Source organism: Corvus hawaiiensis, chromosome 36, assembly GCF_020740725.1.
Source record: "Corvus hawaiiensis isolate bCorHaw1 chromosome 36, bCorHaw1.pri.cur, whole genome shotgun sequence".
NCBI lineage: Eukaryota > Metazoa > Chordata > Aves > Passeriformes > Corvidae > Corvus > Corvus hawaiiensis.
In genome coordinates, this window is record NC_063248.1 from 1,053,345 (window position 1) to 1,077,591 (window position 24,247).

General features: G+C 53.7%; 1 protein-coding gene and 1 long non-coding RNA gene across 2 annotated transcripts; both read right to left on the reverse strand.

The window, feature by feature from the left end:
- Positions 1-10: 10 nt before the first annotated feature.
- CDS2 (CDP-diacylglycerol synthase 2) lies at positions 11-23,990 on the reverse strand. The gene is made up of 13 exons (XM_048290169.1): positions 23,922-23,990; positions 11,323-11,465; positions 10,377-10,473; positions 9,909-10,006; positions 8,954-9,093; positions 8,528-8,586; positions 8,032-8,114; positions 6,895-6,982; positions 6,479-6,547; positions 5,777-5,929; positions 5,377-5,496; positions 4,745-4,848; positions 11-4,141 (listed from the first exon to the last, which is right to left on the reverse strand). Exons 1-13 carry the CDS (start codon positions 23,982-23,984, stop codon positions 4,012-4,014), a joined length of 1,347 nt encoding a protein of 448 aa, XP_048146126.1. The 5' UTR covers positions 23,985-23,990; the 3' UTR covers positions 11-4,011.
- On the reverse strand, positions 22,790-23,275 carry LOC125319134. The gene is made up of 2 exons (XR_007200601.1): positions 23,190-23,275; positions 22,790-23,084 (listed from the first exon to the last, which is right to left on the reverse strand). It is a non-coding gene; the product is annotated as an uncharacterized LOC125319134 (long non-coding RNA).
- Positions 23,991-24,247: the final 257 nt, after the last annotated feature.

The window sequence follows — 24,247 nt, forward strand, 5'->3', positions numbered from 1 at the left end:
CCCCTAGAGGTAATGGAATTTATATTTATTTAACAGTAACATACAGTATATAAATAGGGTAAATACTTTAAAATATACAATATTTCACATTCGAACATTCGGTCAAAGAAAGGCAACTCTACGTGTGTAGCTAAAACCGGAATCAAAGGAGCAATGCACAGAGAAAGAAGCCAGTGGTGGGAGCAGGCCAGGGCTGGAGATCTGGGATTACACAGGGACTACAGGAGTACAGAGCTGCCAGCCCGGGGCTGGGCACCGAGGGAGAGGCCACAGGAGCTTCCATGCGATGCTTTAGGGACTGGGCTGTCCCCAGGAGGGGCTGGATGTGCCCACCCAGCCCTGCCCTGCTCCCACCACGCACAGGGGGAAGGGAGAGAGGGCAGGACCCCACTGCAGCCAGGCTGGGGAGGGCTCACTGCACACACGGGACACAGGAGACATTCCCTGGGAGGCGGCACTGGGATCCCACAGCCTGGGGCCAAGCTGCGGGTGATGCTGCAGGATCCCCAGCTCTGTGAGCCACGCAGGAGCTGCCCCTTCAGCTCAGGGGCACTGCTGAGCCCCTCACGCAGGGAATGTCTGATGAACCCCGGCTGATCCCACAGAACCCAGGCCTGGTGCTTCCCTGAGCAGGGCTGGCCCTGCCTCGGCCCTGCAAACCCAGCTGGGCTACACCCAGGCAGGGAAAAGCCAATTCCCACCGAGGTGTCCACAGGCCCAGCCCAGCTGTGCATCAAACCTGTGTCCAAACCCAACAAACACTGGGGGTGCCCAGAGCCCTGCCCAGCACTGCCAGCCCCTCACACCACACCACAGCAGCTTCCAGTGCCCTCCCTGTGGACACTCCCTGGCTGCCTGTGCTGTGACCCTGGTGCAGAGGTGGCTCCCACACCACACCACACTGACCAAATCCTTCCTGTCCCTTCCTCCCAGCCCACACACACAAATCCCAGCTGACACCACCTCCCCCTGCTGCTCTGCTCTTCCCTTTGGAGCTTCCTGCTGCTGGAGCCCGCTGTGAACCAGAACGATTGTGCCACGCTGAGCTCCAGCCCTGCAGCTGGAGCGCTTCCCCATCTCTCTTCTCACCCACCAGCCCTGGGGCCATTCCGGCCCCTCCACACCGAAATTCCTGAGAGCTGCAGCACCACCAAGGTCCTGCAGGGCCATGCGTGCTGCTGCACATCCCTCGGCATCGGTTCCTCCCTCAGAGACTCCCTCAGGAACAGCAGCTTTTCACCTTTGCTCAGGGAGTTGCCGACTCCCCATCCCTGGCAGTGCCCAGGATCAGGCTGGATGGGGCTTGGAGCAGCCTGGCCTCGTGAGAGACTCCCTGCCCGTGGCAAGGGAGGTGGGACAAGAGTCCAGGCCCCCTCCAACCCAAACCCAGGGTCCAGCTCCCACTCCCGTGAGTTCATCTGCACAACTTGCAAATAATCCCAACAATCCCCACCTCCCCGTGGATCCACCGTTCCCACTCCCTTTAATGAACTTCCAGGCAGGAAACCCTTCCCAGGCAGCTTTCCCCGTGGGGAGCAGCCCAGGTTTGGAATCCCACCCTTCCAAGAGGAAGCAGGAATAAAGCTGATCGGGAATTTCTGACCGGGGAAGCCACCCACAGGCAGAGCTGCAGCTGCTGCCGCTGCTCCTCTCGCAGCCACTCCGTGGAACTGCTTTGCCCTCCAGTGCCCACATCCAGCACTTACACCCTCGGGAAAAGCCCAGATCTGCCCCAAAGCTGGGCCTGCAGCAAAGCTTTGCCCCGCTAATTACGCCAGAGGAGGAAGGAAAGGTTTAAAGCAGACGAGCAGGAGACTAAAGACCCACCAGAGAAATTTCTCACTATGAACAGAGCACACCTTTGTAATATTTATCAACACTGTCACTTCTGCCTGTGACCCAACAGCCACGACAAGGGATTTTGGCAATGGGCAGGGAGAATCCAGCTGGTCCCAGGGCAAACCAAACCCTGGCACTCCCACCCTGCTCCCACGGCTGCTCCTGACAGGGGCCTCACTTTGCCTCGCTGAACTCAGGCAAACCCTCATGAAACACAGCCCAAACACTGCCCCTGGACAAGGCCAGATGGAAGCACCTCCTTTCTCCTCTGCAGTTTCTGTATCAGGGGCTTGGACCAATATTGGTTCTGTCGACAGAAAATAAACCCCTGCCTAATTCAAGCTGGAAGGGAACAGTCTCCACAACCAGGAAAATCTGTGTGAACCCCAAACCCAATCCTGACCTGGCTCAGTGCAGAACTTTGCCAGCACCAACTGAGAATACTTCATAAAACCAGAGCCTTCTCTGCAGCCTGTGCTTTCCATCAAACACCTGCACTTGGAGTACGACCTTCTGCCCTGTGCCTCCTGCTCAGGGAGACAAAGCAGAGCCCACCACAGTCCCACAGAAATGCAGGGGAGAGGCTGGGACCTGCTCCATGTATTTACACACACATGAGCTCTCTGGTACACTCAGGGTAAACGAAAGCAGTGGCAGAAGCAGAATATGGAGTAAAAACTCTGAATTTGGGGTATTTTCAGGTGGTTTATTTTCTGTCGATGCCAAGCCAGCTCGCAGCAGGTGCAGGTCTCATGTGGGGGGTCTGTGGCTAAAGGTTTATGGCAGCAACTGCTTGAAAACACCAAGGTACTTCTGTGTGAACTCTCCCTGTCACTCCTTCCCCAGGTTAAAATCAGGTAAAGTTTCTCTCTCCCATGCACAAACTATGGAAAGAAAGAAAATCAGAGTCACCTTGTGTTTGGGAACACTGCATGAGGTGTAAATGGGGATATTTTCACTATCTGATCACAAAAAAAAAAAAAAAAGGAAAGTTTTACAATCTTTAGGGCTATCGTTTTTAAATAATAAAAAAGTATGACAAAATAAAGGAAAGTACTTCGGTAAAACTTGCAGCTATAAAGTACAAACTATTTCTGACAAGATTCAGTAAGCAAAGCAGGACAGAAGCCTGCAGAGAAATGAACCCAGACTGAAATGCAACACAGACCGTGGTAAACTCAGCAGCACGACTTCTACAACTCAAGTAATGAACAGACATGATCCCTGAAAGAAAACAAAACCCCCAGCTGCAGCTGGAGCCCACCCGGCAACGAACCCGGCTGGAAACTGCTCCCCAGGTTACTTCACATAGCCCAGTGTGGGGTTTCCAACCTTGGAGAAATGAAGAAGTGTGGTTCTTAAAGGTTATTTAACGGGGCAAAACAAACCAAGTTATGTAAAAGTTGTTCTCACTTGGCAGGAATTGCTCAGTGAAACTTCAACGTTCTTTAAAACTTATTTCCTTCCATCAGTTTTGAAGGAATCTGAACCTCCCACACTCCCACACACAACTGCCACTTTCTTGACTCCTCGTCCCCATTCTGTTCCTGGTTTAATTGGTTACAAAAATCTGATTTGCCAAAATATCAGCCCTGAAGGGAGGGAATGTGAGAGGCAGGTGAGAGCAGCTGCAGGTGCAGGGCTGGGCAGAGGAAACAGGGCTGGGTTAGTACAAGATCCTCTTGCAAATACCTTGTGCAAGGAGATTGCCACAGGCTGGGACAATTCCCACTGCACTCCCAGTTGTCCCTGGGGAGGAGGATGGTCCCCAGGGCTGCCACCCTGAGCACAAGGGCCAGGGCAGGGCACAGCCTCCCCTTCCCTGCCAGGCTCTGCATTCCCTGCAAAACCCACTCACAGGGAAAGCTCAGCTCTGCCCACACACCCCAAAGGTTCAGAAGAGTCCACCAGGGGAATCCCACCCTCCTGCTCCACCCAACACTCCTTCCAAGCCTTAACTCCTTCTCAGCTACAAACCCAAGATTTGCTCATTTGAACCAAAGCTCTATAAATATATTATTAAAAAAAAATAAACCACAAATGCAAACATTTACCAAGAAAGGAAGAAAAGTTACAGTGAAATGAGGCCTTGTTATTGTCTTAAATCAGGCAAGCCAGGAATTCCCTGGAGGAGGCCTGTCTGTTTTCAGTCCTGTTCCAACCACCTCCTGTCTATGCGTCCTCCAGGCTCCCCAAAATTCCCCTGTCCACCAGGTGTGCTTTGAGCGTGTTGAAGATGTGGAGCTGCTGGTCTGGCCTCAGGGTCAGGAACTGCTGGATCAGTTTGCTTGGGTTGGGGCCTCTGCAACACAAAAGCATCGTCAGCAATGGGGCTTAAGGGCAATTCCATCAGAATAATGGGCTGACATTCACTGCTGTGCTGTCCATTCCTTCCCCAGGTCTCCCCGGGGAGCCCAACTCCTTCTGGGATGTGGAAATGGACTCAAAAGGCACAGGAGGCTGCAACACCCCAAACCCAATCTATATGAGGAGGATTGTGCATCTTATCAGCAGGTGCTGCCCCTCGGAATTCAAAGCAGCCACATACAGGCACTTCCACAGCTCCCCCAGCACATCCTTTATGCACCCACAGGCTTTTTCCTCTGTGCTTGGCTACAGAATGCTTGTCAGTGCTGCAAAATTAGATTTTCCTGCTCGTTTGACTCTAGAAACCTGTCCAAGATTCACAGAAGGAGCATGGAGGAGTTTCAGTGGGACTGGAATAACAGCAGCCCATGGGAAGTGAGGGTTGTGTTTCCAGCTCTGCTAAAGGTCCTTCCCCTCCTCAAGCTCCGTTTCCTCTGTGTTGTATTTCCAGCTGTTTAATCTATCCAGGAGCACAACTGCCTGTGATTCCCAGCCCTGGCAGTGACAGGAAGCCCCCAGCCCAGCAGGGCCCACGCACCTGATGAAGCTGGCGATGTACACGTTGACAAAGGTGGCCATCAGGTACTGGCAGTCGAAGCGATCCATGATCCCCCCGTGCCCCGGGATGGTGTTGGCAAAGTCCTGTGGGAGCAGAGGGATTGCACTGAGCCCTCCCCAGGACCTGTGCTTGCTTTTGTGCCCCCCCACACTGCACTCACCCCCTGCTCCAGTTCTTCCCAGAAGGCAAAGTCAGACCAAGGAAACATTTTGTTTCACGTCTCCCTGCTTTTGGATGTTGCTCTGTTACTCAAAGGTCAGGGAAGGCAAATGTTTTTCTGCTGCCACCCTGCCTTGCCTTTCAAGGCATCTTAACTGAGCACAGGCTGTTTATATGTAAAACCAGCCTGCAAGACATCAAGGGAAACCTCAGATTGCAAAATTTCCTGGCTGGATCTTCCTTCCTCTACCTGCACCACAGCAGGGTTTAGAATATCACAATTAAAATCTTAAGGTCTCTTTCCTTTTGGTCAAAAAACCCCAGATCCTGCTCCAGCATCTTATCTGTGACTGAACAAACCTCCCTTCCCTCGGAGCTCTGGGACTGCACCGAGTGGCAGCACCCACTGCATGTTTCCTCCCCAAAACCTCCATGACTTTCTCCATCCTCACCTTGATTTTGAAGGCCCTCTTGAAGCCACTGGCAAAGAAGCCTCCGAAGGGCCCGATGAGGGAGGCGAAGGTGGAGAGGGCGATGCTGTGGATTTGGAAGGGGTACATCCGCACTGTCTTCTGCAGGACAAACAGCACACAGGGGTTCCAGTGAGAACAGCACTGCCTGCCCCTCCTTCTCTGCCCCCCAGGCTCTAGCTCAGTTAGTTTTCACATGGGTTCATGTCCCACCAGACTTGGGATAATTCCTTTGGTGTCTCAGTCAACAACAGGCACCACTACATTCCCCTTATTTCTGGATGCATCTCTATCACGTTCCTTCACATCGAAACACAGCCCTGCTCTTTCCTTAGGGGTCCTACCCCACTAAATGAGACCCAGGGAGCAGAGAGGGTCGTACCCAGCCCACCACAGACTGCAGCACCACGGGGATGTTGTACTCCTGCAGCTGGAACAGCTCGGAGGGCTCGCAGTCCACGGTGAAGCTGTTGGTGTCGTTGTTGAACTCCACGGGGCAGGTGAAGCAGCGGTACCCAGACATCACATAGGACAGCTCCAGGAAAAAGAGACAAAGGAAACACGATCAGTGCTTTCCTCAGGGATTTCTCAGAGGGAGAGGCCATGCAAGGAGATGAGGGAGGAGGGAACCATGCTCCCAGCTTCATTAAGGAGATCACTGCCCTGAGCAGCAGTAATTGGCTGAAGGCAGAGGAAAGGCAGTGAGCAGGCTGCACCCTGAGGTAGAGGGACAGCAACAGCAGCCACAGAGAGGGACATAAAAACGGGGCAAAACACTCCAGGAGTGTGGAATTCCCCACACAGCCTCTGAAATGATGCACAGCACCATCCAACAGCAGCAGAGGGAAAATGGTTAATTATTGTAACGAGCACATCACAGGTTTAACAGGGACTGAAAACTTCCTCCAGCACTTGGCTCCATCAGCAGTGTCTGCACACAGCCAGGGACCACTTCAAACCCTGAGCAGCAAGGAAAGCTGAAATATCTGACAGAGATTCAAGCCTGACTGCATTTTTTAAACAGAATACCGTGACCCTATGAAGGGAAAACTCCAGTGGAGGAAGCACCATGATGGCCACTTACCAGCAATCCAAACAGAACGGTGGAAAAAAATCCTCCAATAAAACCCTCCCAGGTCTTCTTTGGGGAGAGCTGCCAGAGAGAGAGCGAGGGGGATGATTATTGATACACCTCTGCAGTCCTTCCCCACTTGTGAACTGCTGAGGCCAACACAGAGTGCCACCAACCCACAAGTAAGAGTTTGGTCAGAAGCTGACCCCAGAACCTCGGTCTGAAATGGTTCATTCATGGTTGGACTCGATCTTTCCAACCTAAATGGTTCAGTGATTTAGTTTTATAGCCTCAAAGACTGGGATGCACACCAGGTTTAATCTGGAGGCTTGCTTCAGACCCGTAAGAGGCCACAAAGCAGGAGCTGGGGGAGCTGGGGGACCCAAAGGAACCAAAATTGGCATTTTGTCCCCCAAAGTGTCCCAAACCTTGATGAGCGGCGTGCGGCCGAAGAAGAACCCGAACATGTAGGCCATGATGTCATTGCAGATCACACAGGAGATGGGGACAATGAACCTGCAGGGGACAAGGGTCAAACCATCATCACACAACTCCAGGGCTCAGTGAGCAGCTGCCACCACAAGGCACTTTGCAGTGCCACCACACCAACGTCCCCTCCTCCAGTGCAGTGCAAGGAACAACCACGGGAAGCTCTGAGGGGAATCTGAGGGTTTCTCCAGTGCTCTGGACTAAAAAGCAGCTTGTGTGCCCACAGTGGCCTGTTTGCAGCACATTTTCCTTAGCCACCCTCAGCAGGGTGTTGGACTCTCCCCTCCTGACCTCCTGTGGAAGTATTTCCTGCATTTTGGCAGTCAGCAGGAGGGTCCCAGCACACTCCAGGCTGGTTGGAACACACTGAGGAACGTGAGCCTCAAAGTGGCCAGAATTCATTCCTGGCCCTGCTGGTTTTGGCAGGACCACCAAAGGGGCCTCCCCTGTGCACAGCATCTGCACTGAGGTGGCAGCAGCCCCCTCCTGCCTTTCAGTGCTGAAGCCCCACAGGAGCAGCACCTCCCTGGCCATTCGGGCTGTGGGTATCAGCAGAAAGCACCCACCCAGCCCCAATGCCACCTGAAAGGTCCCTGCACCCCACAGCAAGTTTACAAAATTCTCCTTTGCAACATCTCTCTACATGCTGAAGTGGCACAAAGCAAGTCCCAAGTCTCTGAGGACTCACTCAATGTTTTGCTGCTCTGAACAGGCTGGTCCCTCACAGGAAGCACCTTCTCCTTGGCTATTTGTTTTTGTGAGAGAAGTTTTAACTCAAAACTGAATTTTGAGATTAAAGAAATGAGGTATTAGGAATTTAATCCTACTGTAATGGTGGTGAGGCCCTGGCACAGGTTGCCCAGAGAGGTTCTGGACTCCCCCATCCCTGGAAGTGTCCGAGGTCAGGCTGGAGGGGGCTTGGAGCAAGCTGGGATAGCGGAAGGTGTCCCATGGCAGGGGTGGCACTGGATGATCACTAAAGCCCCTTCCATCCCAAACCAGTCTGGGATGCTGTGAAAACACAGCTTTTTCAGGCTGCAGAAACCAAAGCAGCTCAGGAGGCAGAGAAAACTCACCAGATCATTCCTTCAAACAGGTTGTGGATGATGAGGTGTGACTGGGTAACAACAATCAGCAACGTCACGTGGGTCCAGCCAAACTGGAAGAGAGGAGAGCACATTGTCCAGCCTGCCCAGAGCCACTGCCAGCACTGCCCAGCTCAGGTGCTCAGAGCTCCTCAGAACAGCTCAAGCACGAGGGTACCAGGGCACTTCACCCGTAGAAAACTCATTTATTATCTACTGTTTGTTAACCAGTCAAATAAACAGGATGAGCTGTCTTGTACTGAGTTATTTTGGCACCATGGGGTTAACACTGGCCTGGCATCTCCACAGGCCCCGAGTTTAACCTCACCAAGACCTGAATTTAACCTCACCAGGCCCCAGACTTTAACCTCACCAGGCCCCAGATTTTAACCTCACCAGGCCCCAGACTTTAACCTCACCAAGACCTGAATTTAACCTCACCAGGCCCCAGATTTTAACCTCACCAGGACCTGAATTTTAACCTCACCATGTAGAACTGGAGGCGATAGTGTTTCTTCACCAGACTCAAGACAAACATGCAGAAACCTGAGGAGAGACAGAAGGAAAGTCAGTGGTGGGAATGTGCCTTCAACAGTCAGAAATACTTTTGGGCCACGATATTGCACAGCTGCTGGGGGTTCTACTTGAATAAAGTAGCACTGTGGAGTGGGAAAAGCACTGCTGTGGAAGTCACACCAAGCAGCACTTCGACAGATGAACAACCTGGCTGTCCCAGGAAGATTATGGAGTTTTCTCCTCCAGAACCTCATGGAAAAGATTTGCCAGCACAACTCTCCCCATGCAGCCCAGTTACAGCATCCCTGGGGAGCAGAGACGATCCTGCACTGGACACAGCACTCCAGGCAGGAGATTTCTTCCCTCCATCCCCGACATTAATCAAGGTGGTGCCCACCTGTCAGGTAGAGGGCGAAGGAAATGAAGCGATGGTATTTGCTGAGGATCCTCAGGGGCTCCTCCCTCTGCACCAGGGTGAAGAAATAATCTGTCACCGTCTCGCCGTAGAAGAAATAATTCACACACAGCAGGAAGTACCTGGGGAGGGTGGGAATCTCGTCAGCAGGAGCCCCAAAAGGCTCCTGAAGTGGCTGATCCCTGAGGTCCTGGCACTGCTCTAGGATGCTGCCAACAGGTTTTGCTTCTGCCAGCCAGAGCTGCCTCCCCCAGTTCGGAAATGTCACCTTCCTTCCAAGGAGTGGCTGCACCTCTGAGGCCCGCTCTGGGATGGGTCACAGCTGGCATTTGGGGTTGGCCGTGATGCACAAAGACTCTGTCTTTAGGTGGCACTGCTCAACTGGCCTCTGCCTCCCAAAATCCCACACCCTGTGCATCCCAAAACCACTCACCTGCTCCATACCTCACAGAGCCACCTTTTTGGAGCCCACTTTTGGGGCTTCTGTGCCCCAAAAGCCCCACTCCTGCCCTCTCCACAGCCCTTATGTAGTGACACGACAAGGGGGAATGGCCTTGAGCTGAAGGAGGGCAGGGTTAGCTGGGATATTGGGAAAGAATTCCTCCCTGTGAGGGTGGGCAGGCCCTGGCACAGGGTGCCCAGAGCAGCTGGGGCTGCCCCTGGATCCCTGGCAGTGTCCAGGGCCAGGTTGGACGGGGCTGGGAGCAGCCTGGGACAGTGGGAGGTGTCCCTGCCCATGGCAGGGGTGGCACTGGGTGGGCTTAAAGGTCCCTTCTAAGCCAGTCCATCCTGGGATTCTGTGATTTTCCTTTACAAGTGCTGCCAGCACAGGTCACTGTCAGCACACAGCAGCCCAGGGCCTGTGGCTGTGTCCCCTGGGTGCCGCAGGGGAGGTGTCAGTGCTGCACACAGGGATGGGGAGCAGCCCCTCACTCACCAGCTGAGCGTCCTGAACCAGGGCAGGTCGTAGGAGTGGTACACGTTGTAGCCAATGGTGATGATCTCGTGGAAACATTTGATCTGGACACACATCACCTGCACAGAAAACACATCCAGGCACTGTAATTCCTGTTGGTTAAACACCTCTTCCCTTGAGGAGACAAAAACCAAGCACGTGCAGAGCAAAAGGTCCTTCAGCAACTGCAGGAGCCTCCCAACCCCACGTGGGAAGCTCAGGATGTCGTTTTTCCCTCCTCTTTCCTCTGCCAAGGAGGTTTCTAAAAACTCCTCGTGTTAGTTCCAACTGCAGCCAAATACTGACCAGCAGATTCCTCCCGGGTTTCCTCCATGGAGAGAGGAATCCAGGACCTCTAGGACATGAGGTCCTGAGCTCCCCACGCCAGCAGTGTCCCAGCAACTTCCCCCCGCTGCAGTGAAGGTCAGGACACCTCTCTGGAGCACTTACTATTGTCATTAAGACCATGGGGCCCAGGTAGATGATGATGAAGAAGAAGGTGATCATCGCCAGCGTGAGGATGCCTCTCACCCACCAATTCTTCCATCTGGGCCATGGAGAAGGAAAACATCAGAGAAGGACAAGACAGAGCAAAGCAGACAAACAGTACCATGCTCTCTGTGTGTCACAGGAAGGAAATTGAGCCCTGGAAACCCCAAGCTTCCTCTCAGCGGTGCAGAGAGACCTTGATGTGCTGATAAAGGCCTCGCTGCAGCAGCTGCACTTCAGCCCCACTAAATGCAGAAAGCTTTACCCAGGTGCTGAGCACCTCCCAGGGCACTGGAACGGGACAGGGCAGCCTCTGCTCCTGTTCTGCTGCAGCTTTCCCACACTTTGGACAAGCTGCAGGATAAATTCAAATAAAGTGGGGACCACTCCCCCTCTCTGCACTGCTTCCTGTGAGGAGAGATGGCCCCTGTCATGTTGTACCCTCACTGCTTTTCTTCTGTGAGCCTCTCCCACCCTCACAGCACACTAGGAAAGACACTTTCCTTCTGCTGTGACATAAACAAGACACTTTCCTCCCAAGCAGTTTGTGGAGAATATCCCTGGCTTGTTCCTAAATCCTGTCCTTGTCAGTGCAATTCCTCAAGCATTCCTGCAGAACTCAGTCACAGCAGTGGCTAAAAGCCCCCGCAGCTCAAACCTTTGCTGTGAGCGCTGCCAAAGCCACCCACGAGCTCTGTGGGCCTGCCCCACCGAGGCCCAGACCTGCCAGGACCCAGCAGGCAGCGAGAGCCCCCCAGCACTGCTCTGCCCCCTCCTTTCCCACCCAAAGCCCTGACCCTGCTGCTTCCCACGGCCCCAGGGGCTGGGAGAGGCTGGGAAGCTGCTCCTTCAGCTTCCAGCAGCCCCCATTGGGAGAGCACAGGGGAGGATGCTCAGGGAGGGTTACCTCGAGGACAGGTTGGAGAGAGCCCTGTTCAGCACCTCTGGAGTGTCATCCGACGTCGGCACTGCGGACGAGCCCCCGAAGTCGGATTTGCTCTCGCTGTCTGACGCTGTCTCTCCATCCAGCTTGTTCTCAGACTCTGACTCCTGCAGGTCAAAGAGAGCCAAGGAGCTTCAGCAGCCACTCGGAAGGACCCTGGGCCAGCGCGCTGGCTCCAACACTTACCACCCTTCTGCTTCGGCACAAGAGAGGGAGGAGAAGAAAATATTCTGGGTGTTACACAGGGTTAAACCCATGAGAAACATCCTCAGGTGTTTTAGGTGGCGTCCAGGAGGGGTTGGATGGTCCCTCAGCCTCAGCAGCAGGCACAGAGAAGGGCCTGTTCCCCCTGCACAGCTACAGATGCCCCGCAGTTGATTAATGAGGATTTCCAAGAGAGCAGCAAGTGCTCCGGGGCTTGTTAGCAGGAAGTTTTACAAGGTCCCAATCCCCAGGCAGATCTCAAAGAATGTAACACTGCCCAAATTAACCAGGAAGAAAGGCCTCCAAGTGGACAGGCTCAAGGCTCCCGGACAGACTTCTGAAATGCTGACTACTTGAGGACACTAAAAATAACACTGAGCCCATCCTCAGGCAGCTGAAGAGGAAGAGCCTGGCTTATCACCCTGGCCCAACCATCCCCTCTGGCCACAGAGGAAACCCGAGGTGCTGGAGAGGGACACACGTGCTCTGTGTTTTCCCTGCCCCTTGGACTGCTCCAGCACCCAGCCCCGAGCAAAGTCCTGTGTTTAGGGGTAAATAAACACAGGAGAGGCCGCTTACTGAAGGCTCTGCACCAGCCCAGGGGTGGGAAGGGGATTTCAGGTGAGTCCTGGCTCTTCCCAGTGGCAGTTTTCACTCTGATCCAGCTCCTGAACAGAGGACAAACCCACAGCTCCACGTTTTGCCCCTCGCTTCAGCTGCACGGCTTCACCCTGCTCCTCACTCCTGGAAGCAAGGAAGGAAAGGGCCACACCCTGGGGAGCATCCAGGCAAGGCAGAGTCCACACACTTGGCCTCAGCCCACAGGCGATCTGAAAACTCCAGGAGAAGTGAGTGTGCCTGCAGGAAAAGCACAGCGGGAGCTGAGGTGACAAATGCTGGGAGCTCTGCAAACAAAGAGACTTCATCCCTTGGGGCTGCCAGGCAGCGCTGCCCAGCTCCAGAACAACCAGATCTGCTGGGGCTGGCTGGGTGCAGTTCATGGCTGGGGGTATTTGGAGTTCAGTAGAGCAGGAAGGCTGGAGCTGCTCCCTTATTTAAAGCAGAAAAAGGTAATTACTCCCCCAGCTGGAACGTGTCAATGGCTGCAGGCCAGGATCTTAAATCAGACAAGGACAGTGAGGCACTGGCAGGTGGAGGCAGCTAAAAATACACTGGTGATGTCAGAGATTATTCCCAGGGATGAGCAGAGCTCCAGCCACACACCAGCAGCACCCAGTGTCACCTCCTCCCTATCTTCCTCCACGCTCCTTCTTCCCATTCATCCACTGGGAAGGAAGAGTTTGGGTTTGCTTTCAACCCAACACCTCTGCCAGCACTCACACAGGTTCAGGGAGCTAGCAGTGAAATGCAACCTGGCTTTTTTTTTCAGCTGTTTTTTAACTGACCCATAAAATCCACTTGGACCTCAGATTTTGGAGAGATTTAGTGCCATTTAGACACTCAAATCCATAAGGCAGCTGCAAATGGCAGCAGGCAAAGAGACTGGAAATGATAAAACTCCCTGGAAACCACAGATCTGGCATCTTTGAGCACAGCACAGGTCAGGTTTTGGGCAATCTGTGCTCTGTATTTAGCTACAGCCTCTGTTCCCATTGCAATGCTTTCTCCAATAAAAGGATTCTCTGCAGAATTCCCCTGGGAGCAATCGAAATAGCTGCAGCCAGAGGAAAATCAGCTTCTCCTCTGTACAGGCTAAACTGAAAATCCCCAAGCACATTTCTCATGCAGTCCCGGTGTCCCTCACCCCACACAAGCCGCCAAAGGCTGGTAAAAGGAGCAGCATCCCTGTGTTTCACTCCCCAAAGTGCAGAGCACGCAAATCATTCCTGCCTGGGGCCAACAGGAGCAGAAGCTTCACAAAGTGCTGAGAGACCAAAAGGAAGGGAAGGAGCACCTGTGCCTTCCTCACTTCCAGTCCTGGCCAAGAATGGGAAAGAAAAGCTCAAGGACTGAGGAATCTGATGGTGCAACCGAGCTGATGTCCTGATCCCTGCAGTGCCCGATCCCTGCCACATCCTGATCACTCTCACAGCATGATCCCTGCAGTGCCTGATCCCTGCAGTGCCCAATCCCTGCCACATCCTGATCCCTCTCACAGCATGATCCCTGCAGTGCCTGATCCCTGCAGTGCCCGATCCCTGCCACAGCCTGATCCCTCTCACAGCATGATCCCTGCAGTGCCTGATCCCTGCTGTGCCCAATCCCTGCCACAGCCTGATCCCTCTCACAGCATGATCCCTGCTGTGCCTGATCCCTGCAGTGCCCGATCCCTGCCACATCCTGATCCCTCTCACAGCATGATCCCTGCAGTGCCTGATCCCTGCAGTGCCCAATCCCTGCCACATCCTGATCCCTCTCACAGCATGATCCCTGCAGTGCCTGATCCCTGCAGTGCCCAATCCCTGCCACAGCCTGATCCCTCTCACAGCATGATCCCTGCAGTGCCTGATCCCTGCAGTGCCCGATCCCTGCCACATCCTGATCCCTCTCACAGCATGATCCCTGCAGTGCCTGATCCCTGCAGTGCCCGATCCCTGCCACATCCTGATCCCTCTCACAGCATGATCCCTGCAGTGCCTGATCCCTGCAGTGCCCGATCCCTGCCACATCCTGATCCCTCTCACAGCATGATCCCTGCAGTGCCTGATCCCTGCAGTGCCCGATCCCTGCCACATCCTGATCCCTCTCACAGCATGATCCCTGCTGTGCCTGATCCCTGCCACATCCTGATCCCTCTCACAGCATGATCCCTGCTGTGCCTGATCCCTGCTGTGCCCAATCCCTGCCACAGCCTGATCCCTCTCACAGCATGATCCCTGCTGTGCCTGATCCCTGCCACATCCTGATCCCTGCCACAACCTGATCCCTGCTGTGCCCGATCCCTGCCATATCCTGATCCCTCTCACATCCTGATCCCTCTCACAGCATGATCCCTGCCACAGCATGATCCCTGCCACAGCCTGATCCCTGCCACAGCCTGATCCCTGCCACAGCCTGATCCCTGCTGTGCCTGATCCCTGCCACATCCTGATCCCTCTCACAGCATGATCCCTGCCACAGCATGATCCCTCTCACAGCATGATCCCTGCCACAGCATGATCCCTGCCACAGCATGATCCCTGCTGTGCCCAATCCCTGCCACAGCCTGATCCCTGCCACATCCTGATCCCTCTCACAGCCTGATCCCTGCCACATCCTGATCCCTCTCACAGCATGATCCCTGCCACAGCCTGATCCCTCTCACATCCTGATCCCTCTCACAGCCTGATCCCTGCCACAGCCTGATCCCTGCTGTGCCCGATCCCTGCCACATCCTGAACCCTGCCACATCCTGAACCCTGCCACATCCTGATCCCTCTCACAGCCTGATCCTTGCCATATCCTGTTCCCTGCCACAGCCTGATCCCTGCTGTGCCCGATCCCTGCCACATCCTGATCCCTCTCACAGCCTGATCCCTCTCACAGCCTGATCCCTGCCAGATCCCAGCACTGATTCCCTACACCACCTGCACCACACAGATGTTGCAGGTAAATCCATGCAAAACCACATCACCAGGTACCTGAGCCACCAACTTCAGGGCAAGGCCAACCCAAACCTCGTCTGCAAAGGGCTCCAAGAGCAGGAGCAGAGCCTCGCTGGGTCAGTCCAGCTGTTCCCCACTTCACCCTCAGCACTGGGAACAGCAGAGGTGGAGCCACAAACACAATCCCCACAGCTCCCACAAACACTGCCAGGTTATTCCCAGAGAGCACAAAGGAGCTGATCAAGAGGTTTGTCACCATAAAGGGAAGTTGTGAGGGCTCAACATGAAATGCAGGACTCATTCCTGCCATGTCTTCCTCGCTCAATTTAAGCCTGATGGAAGAAATTGCCAGCCAAAGCGAGGGATAACTGACATTTTAACATCTTCACTTTGAAAACAACTGAGCAGCACCAGGAGTGAGCTCTTCTCCCTCCTCAGATCCCCCTGAATCGGAGCGTTGAGATTTTATAGGACATTGTGCCAGATACAGGCTATGGAGAGGACTCAGTAAGTGACACTATTTTTATACCTTTTATGCAAATTGCCCCCATCAGCCTACAAATCATCAGTTTAAGCAGCTGAGTGGGTGTTAAATAACGTGTTTAAGCCTGAACGTGATGCACCCTGAATCCAGCTGTGGCACTGCCTGGGGACACCCTGTGGCACTGCCTGGGGGACACCTCCCACACATCTCCTCGGCTCTCCTGTCCTCCAGCCCCGTGTTCCCGAGGATCACCATCCCAGGGCGCTGCTGTCACAGGCAGGGATGCTCCCAGGTCTGTGCCGGGGGGATTTCAGCTCCTGACAGGCAGTGCTTCTGCAAAAGCTTGGGGCTGCGCAGGGCAGGGCTGGGCTGAGCTCGGGCTGCGACCAAACCCCCCCTGCAACACCACCACCACCAGGGGAGCAGCCTCTGAGAGATCCCAGTCAGTGCCCAGACACCTCCCAGCAATCCCAGTCAGTGCCCAGACACCTCCCAGCAATCCCAGTCGCTGCCCAGACACCTCCCAGCAATCCCAGTCGCTGCCCAGACACCTCCCAGCAATCCCAGTCGCTGCCCAGACACCTCCCAGCAATCCCAGTCAGTGCCCAGCCACCTCCCAGCAATCCCAGTCAATGCCCAGACACCTCTCAGCAATCCCACCTCTTCCCACTGCTGCTCCTGCACGGGCACAGAGCTGTCTCCAGCTGTATTTATTCCATATTCTCCTACCACAGCTCTCCCTCACCCATTTTTCCTGGAAGTTCCTGATATTCCCCGTGTCCCCTCCTCCCGGGCAGGACACTCAGGACGTCAGACATCCACGTGCAGGATGCAGAGCTGGGAAACCACTAAAACTCCTCAGTAAGAGCAAAGCCGACCTTCCCTCTGGTTACCTTGGCATCTGGCTTCATCCTTCCATTTCTTTTACATGGTGAGCATTACATCTCTTAAAACACAATCAGAGGCAAAAGCTTTTACTGTTTTCGGGGGTTTTAACCAATATGGAGTTATTAAACTAAAGAGCTTTTTTGTCCAGCTCTGTAGGTGAGCCCAGGGCTCCTTCTTCCACTTATCGTCTCACTATTGAACACTTCTTACAGAAGGAAAAAGGAATGCAGGAATAAAACCGAGGCAGCAATGTCCATTTTATCCTAATTCCTTGATTTCTACACAAGTCGTGATGAGGAGAAAGAGCAAAACCCCAAATCTCTGCGAGGGCTGTTTCTCCTGACTGCTGAACCGGAGCTGGGAAAAGCCAGATACCTGCTCACTTCTTCTACTCATGGCATCAACAGCTCTGAGCAACCTTTGTCAACAGGGATTTCATGACCCTGAAGAAAAGATACCCAGAGAAATTAGTTTGTCTGAGCTTTCTTTAAACAACTCAACTACTTCAAGCAGGTGGTAAGAAATTTGTGCTCACACTGAAATGGTTTTCTCAGAGGAAGCTGTGAGCGCTGGGTTTTTTACACAAATATCCACAACCGGATCTCAGTTGCCATAGAAACGAGCCTGCTCTCTCCCTGCCAAAAATCTTCTGCCCAATACAGATATACAGTTAAGTATTCAACGCTGGCAGATTAAATTAGTTCAAGAAATGCCGTTATTTAGGTACTTTCCTTGGAGGCAGGCACTGTTTTAGACTTCCTGCCAGATTTTAACAAAAAGCTGTGACAGAAAATGTTATTATAAAATAAATGCTGAAGAGGGAAATAGAGTTGCTTTTTCAGGCAACAGAGCTGGCAGCTGGAACAAAAGGGACCAACTGTACCTCTGTTCTCACCTCTGAGAACATCTGCAGGATCAAAGCAAATATAATTAATTTAATGAATACAAACCCAGCGGCCTCAATAATGGAAACCTCAATGTCTTCCAGAAGGGGCTTTAATTCCTACATTCAGGGAAACTGCTCCATTCCTCTCCCCTCTTCCCCCTGCTTTAACCTCCACAGCACATCCCAGAGCTGCTGTGCCCCCCAAACCCACCTCAGAGGGACCCACCAGGGTCCAGAATTCATCCCATTACTCCCAAATTACAGGATATTCTCTTCCAGGGGTTTACAGCTCGGGAGGGTGAAACAAGAGAAGTCTGGAGACCATTAACACCAGAAGGAAGAATCAAACTTCCAGGCTTGATTTGTAGGAAGGTTCCAAAAAGCACTGGGGTCTTTTTGCAAGTGTTTTTTACCCTGGTCTTGTGCTGTGACATTACCTGCAGGGCAATTAAATTCAAGTTTCTCATGTCCCCCCTACCCAGACATCCACCAAGCTGGCACCTAGTGCTGGCTGCCTGATTTGTTGTCTAAAAAACCAACAAAGCTCAGGTTTCATTTATGTTGATATAGGACTGCCTTCCCCATCCCGAAATAACCACATTCCAGTTGAAAACAGGCACGGAAATTAGGACATGCCTAAAAATGGAGCCCTTTAGCAGATAACAACATCACAAAAAGCAGGAATGTTTGCACAGTGGCTGAAAGAGCGGAGAAAACTCATCCCTGATCCCAAAGCACCGGCTTTGTTCGGCTCAGCCACGGGATGTGCTGGGAGCCAGGCTCAGTCTGCAGCCAGCACAAGCCTCTGGTACAGGAGCCTGATCTCCCTGAGAGCAAACAGGATTCATGGAAGTCACACAGGATTCATGGAAGTCACACATCCCCGGGACTCAGCAGGAGCTCCTCCTCTGCTGGGACCCCCAGCACCCACTCCAGGGGCTGCTGCTTCCAGGAAATCCTGGAGGAAAAGGCAGCAGGCACCAGCTGCTGTGTACAAAAGGAGCACAAAAATCGGTGGGTGGTTCTGGCATTCCCCCAGAATTTCCTGCTGCTCAGAAAGGAACCTGCCTCCCCCTCTGAACACGTGATGGAGACGTTTTGGAGAGCGGCTTCTGGGTTCTCCTGGGTCTAAGTGGCATCCTGGTGCTCCTGGGGCATTTCTGAGCTGGCACTTCACTGCAGAGACACAGGAACAGGAGAGCCGAGCTCCAAGAGCCTCTGAGAGTTGGTGCCTGAGGGAGGCTGGGGCTGTGTCTGCTGGAGCCTGCACAGACATTTCAATCTGCTGTTGTTTGGGAGAGCTGGGAGCAGCGAGAGGGAGAACAAACAGCTCTGCAGCAACTGTTCACACTGGGAGGTTACTGCAGGAAAAGGCTATTTTTGTCCTCTGCAATGAGAGCCTGCATCACGCCAAGGCCAGTGGCTTCTGACCCTCAATTCCTCAGGAGTTCGTACAGATTTTTCCAAAACATGATGAGAGAAAAAAGAAAACCCTACCAAGCCATTTAATTTGCTGACTCTGAGGGGGTATCTCGCACTGTCCTGCTCACATTTCTCTCCCAGTCCATCCCACTGGCTTTACCTGGACTGCTCAAGGAGTGCACTTGGACCAGTGTGTTCAGGTGTGATCCTGACCAACCCAAAGCTGTGGTTTGCTGAAGTCACAGGGGTCATCAAGGCCAGGCTGGACGGGGTTTGGAGTGCCCATGGCAGGCATTAAGGTCCCTCTCAACACAAACCAGTCTGGGATTCTGTGATTTTAAGGGTTTTACCTCCCTGGGGTCCTGGGGATTTTTCCTGCTTGGAAGATACACACAAACATCCCAACTTCCCTCTTCTCAGCACCAAACATCCCCCCCAGGAGTCACCCCCAGACAGCACTGCAAGCACATCTGGAAGCAGGAGCAGAGACACTGTCCATGGACAGAACAGTCTGAGTGCCTCAGCCTGCACCAGGGACAGCAGGAATACCCCCCATCACCTCTGCCATCCTGATCCCACCATCAATAATAACAGCAAACAACCAGGAGCGAGGACAGAGTGCTGGAGCAGCAAGAGAGAGCCCGGGAAGAAGCTCCCAGATCCACTGAGATCCAGCAGGAACACAGAAAACAGGACAGCCTGGAGCTGATGGAACACTGCAAAGGGGGACATTCACCTGTGCAGCCCTCTAGAGCAGACAGAAATAAATCTCCCACTCACTGAACAAGGATAGGAAAGGGAAGCCAGCTCGGAACTATGCAAAGGTCTGAGTAACAGGAAAAACAGCTTGGGGGTTTGACGTGAGCACTGGGAGTCTCCCTGCTTTCTCTGTCACACACAAGTGCTGCACACAGAAGGAAACAGAGCTATCCAGCCTTTAAAATGACAAAATCTTCCTGGGATCAAACTTCCCTGGCATCACAACTGAGCAAGGACACAGGTCAGTGAAAGGAGCAGTGGCCAAGTCAAACACCTACCAAAGGAAGTGCTGGCAAAGGTGTTAAATTTGAGAGTCACTTTTCCACTAGGAACACACCCAGCCCAGTCCCTGTGGCCACAATTAACGATGCCCAGGAGTTGTCAGGCACATACAGAGCCGAGCATCAAACTGCAGGGAAGGCTGGAGTGTCCTCTCCCAGCAGAGCTGAGATTGTGAACATCTATCAGCAATACATGAGGCTCGTGCTCCAGCAAACTGGTGCTTGGAATTGAGCCCAAGATCATATTAAGAGCTATTAAAAAAACAATCTTATGGAGTGGACCTGGAAGCAGACTTGGACTTCAGCCTCCCTTTATGGTGGGTGAGACGAAGAGAGGCATCACTGCAGAGGTTGATTGGGTTTGGTCCTGCAAGAGCCTCATCTTGTTATCACAAACTCCCAACTAGCAGGAGCTCTCCTGGAATCTGGGAAGTAACAGGATTTGAGATTGCCTGAACCTCCAGAGTGCCTGCACTGTTATTTCTCTGTGTCCTGCACCTCTCCCAAGCTAAAAGCCACAACTGGAGCTGCTGCTCCCGTTCCAGCTCACCCCAGGCCACTGTCTCCAGCCACCCTCCCTCCACCCCCCTGAGCAGACCCAAGGGACAGCAGAGCCCTCGTTTAGCTCAGCATCTTCAGAGCACGTCAGACCACCAGGGAATTCTTGCAAAATGCCTGGAAGCACAAGGAATAAATGCCTGGAAGCACAAGGAATAAATGCCTGGAAGCACAAGGAATCACGAGGCTTGGATGCCAGAGTCTTTCACTTTTTGTACCACACAGACCAGATGTAGCCAGATAAAAGTCACATTGTCAGGCCCCTGCAAAACCAGGCTGGAAGGAACCAGAATTTTCCTCGTGAAACCCTTGGTGACACAGAAGGAACCAGAATTTTCCTTATCAAACCCCTGGTGACACAGAAGGAACCAGAATTTTCCTTATCAAACCCTTGGTGACACAGAGTTATCCCACCCTGGCACAGACAGCTGCTCGTGCAATGTCTCAGCAAGCAGATGGAAAAGGAAAAACCCCCCAGTCCTCACTGTGGAGTCACACAAAGTACAAACAGCTACTGAGAAATGATCATAAAATCCCCCCAAACCAGCAGGAGCCTTCAGGAGCTCGGCAGGCACCAAGAAACAATTTTCTTTTGCGCTTTTCCTGTTCTCTTTGGGGGCTGCAGAGAAAATGTGATTTCATGGGATGTACACAACACTAGAGGGAAGGCACTGACCTCTGGGTTTAGATTATGAATGAGACTACAAAGCAGAAGAACGAGTCTCTAAAGACCGGGATATCCTTGGGAGAGGGTGGGACCTGTAAGAAACTGGAACTTGTTTCATGGATAAGCCCTGGCACAAAAGCTGTGGTGCTCCATCCCTGGAAGTGTCCAAGGCCAGGCTGGACAGGGCTGGGATAGTGGGAGGTGCCCCTGCCCGTGGCAGGGGGTGGCACTGGATCCGTTCAAAGGTCTCTCCCAACCCAAATCATTCCATGATTCCAGGATCCACTCTCAAATACCAACAGACGCCATCAGGTAACAGCATCCTTTGGGCTCAGCCAATGGGTACAGGCAACACCAGGGCAAGGTTCCCTGGCTTTTCACCACAGAGAGGAGAGGGAGCTCACTGACCAGAACAAACAGATGTTGCCTTGTTCCCTCTGAGATGAAGACTTTGTGCTGCACAGTGGTTTTAACAAAAATCGATTTTAAAACGTTCTGGCACGAGGATCTCCTGAGGCAGCCCGGCCTCAGCTGTGCCATCAGGGGGGACACATCAAAGCTGGGCCAGAGTGCAAGGGTCAGAGCAGCAGAAAGTGAATCCAGTCTCTCACTTCCCAGTGCCAAAACAGGAGAGTGGCAACAAGCACAAAACACCGCGATCTAAAACCCAGCCTCGATGTTTGCATCCCACTGAAGCGCGTTTCTGTCAACATAGAGCTGGGAGCTCTTTCCAGAAGCCTCCAGGGTTTCTGTCGAATAAAATATGCACTGCTGAATTATTCCCCTTGGCAAGGCTCCCCAGCAGGCACGGGAATGCCCCCTCTCGGAGCAGCACCTGCACAGAGCCCTGGGCAGCCCCAGAGCACCGGGAGCGGCACACACACGAGCAATTCCGCTGCTCCCAGGCTTTTCCAGGCATTTCCCCCGCACTGAAAACACAACTGCTGGATCTCAGGGCAGGAAATCAAACCCTGCCACCGAGCATGGAAAGCACAACGCCGAGGAGGGTGTCACTGAGGGCAGGGGTAGTAACCAGGTAACCTCCCAGCAGCTGCATTTGGCAATTTGGGGAAATTCTCTGCTCCCATCACTGCCTTCTATTAGGAAACATCACATTCAGCACCTCAGAGGAGGTGCTCCTCACTGCTTTTTTCCCTCTTGCAATTCATTTTGAGCTGTTTTACGAGGAGCATCAACATTCCTTCTCTCTAGTAAGGAACCTCCAGGTCGCTGACTCAAAGGAAATAGCAGAGGGGTCCTTCAGAAGGCTCATTATATGTGAAAGCACTGGCGTGGAGATAACAGGATTGCCCTGGGAATAGCAGCCCTCTGACCTTCTTTAGGAGCACAGCACGAGGAGCTAAAGCGAATCCCAGCTGGCCCAGGGAGTTTGTTGTGCACCAGTTAAGCAGCACGAGCCCTGCCAGCCTCTCGAGGGAGGTCTTCCAACTCCCACTAAAGTTCTGGAATAGAAAACTCCCTGAAGGTTTTCTGCTGCAGAGTAAATTCCAGCTGAGATAAATGCACTTATCTCGAGGCCTCACCCTTTGCACAACCACTACAAAACTGGAGCCATCTTAGAGCTCCCTTCCCTCAGGTAAGGAAATGTGGTGGCAGAGAGCTCCAGGTTACTGTGAGAGAGGCCCAACCTCCAGATCCACACCAGAGTGACCCATTCCCACCACTGCTGGCTCCTTCTGCCCCAGATCCCTCCCTGATCACATCAGCACAACGAAGTTTCCTCAAACCTGCCCACACAGCCTCTAGCAGGTGTTTAATTGGCATTAAAAACTGCATTAAAATCGCATTAAAATTGCATTAAAATCGCATTAAAATTGCATTTAAATTGCAAAAGAGTTTTGTGTGATGACTTCATGCTGCTCTCAACTGCACCCTTCGTGCACTAGGAGAAAACATCAATATGATGCTGCTGAGGGCTGATGGACCAGTCCAGGGTCGTTCCCAAGGTAAGTGCATTAAACACCAGCACAGCACGAACCGCTTTTCCCTCCAGCCTTTGGTCCCTGTGACCCTGCAAATGTATTTACAAAGTTTTCCCTGACTGTTTATTCCTCTTGGTCCCTTCCTCTTCAGGGAGACGCAGGAGCAGAGATGACAAAGGTGACAAATGACTCACAGAGCAACCTCAAGCATCCAGACGGGCTCAGGCTTGGAACAGAAGAGACGTTACAGGAAAACAGAGCCAGGTTTGCTTCCCATGGCTCTTCTGCCGTGAAAAAGCAAACTCTTTCCTCTGGAGAAAGGCAACGTTAACCCTCATTAAACTCCCACAGAGCCCTCGCTGGGAGGGCATTCCCTGGGCATGACTTCGGAGGCACCAGAGCCTTCCCTAAGGGAACCCGAGGGATTCGGAACCCCCACCCGATTCCCTAAGGACAGCTTAGGAGGTACCCAACTCCTCGCTAAGGGGAGGTTTGGAACCCCCACCCGATTCCCTAGGGGTGATTTCGGAGGCGCCAAAGCCTTCCCTAAAGGCAGGTTTGTAACTCCCACCTCGGTCCCTGGGGCTGGCCTGGGAGGCACCGAACTCTGCGCTGAGGGCAGGGCTGTGACCCCCCCACCTGAGCCATCCCACAAACGCAGCTCACGCCCAGATCTCCGCTCCCACACGGCGGATCCGCTTCTCGGAACACCCCCGGGGCCGGGCTCCGCTCCTCCGCGGGTGTCGCGAGGGGCGAATAAACCAAGTGCGGGGCAAATTCCCCGAGCGCGGGGCAGCCCGGGGGCCGCAGAGCGGCCTCACCGCGGGGCGCCGGGACCCGGCGGCGCACAGGCCCCGCGACCCCCGGCGCTCCCCGGCTCTCTCCGTCCCCCCAGTCCCCTCACGCCCCCCGGGGCCGCTCCGCACCTTGTCCTGGGGGTCCCGCGCCCCGCCGGGGCCGCGCCCGGGCCGCAGCCGCGCCTCGCTCATGCCGGACCCGCGCCCGCCGCGCCGCGCCCCGCCGCCGCCGCCAGGGGGCGACACAGCACCGGCAACAGCCGCCGACCAATGGGCGGCACGGGACGGGCGGCGGGGGCGGGGCTAGCGCGGGGATGGCCGCGCCCAGGTGTACCCGGATGGTGTGGGGCGCCATGATGGGTGGCGCGAGTACGCCGCTGAGGGAGGGAGGGAGGCAGCGAGCGAGCGGTCGCTCGGTCGGTCGGTCGCCGCGCGCGGGAAGGTCCCTGGGCGCA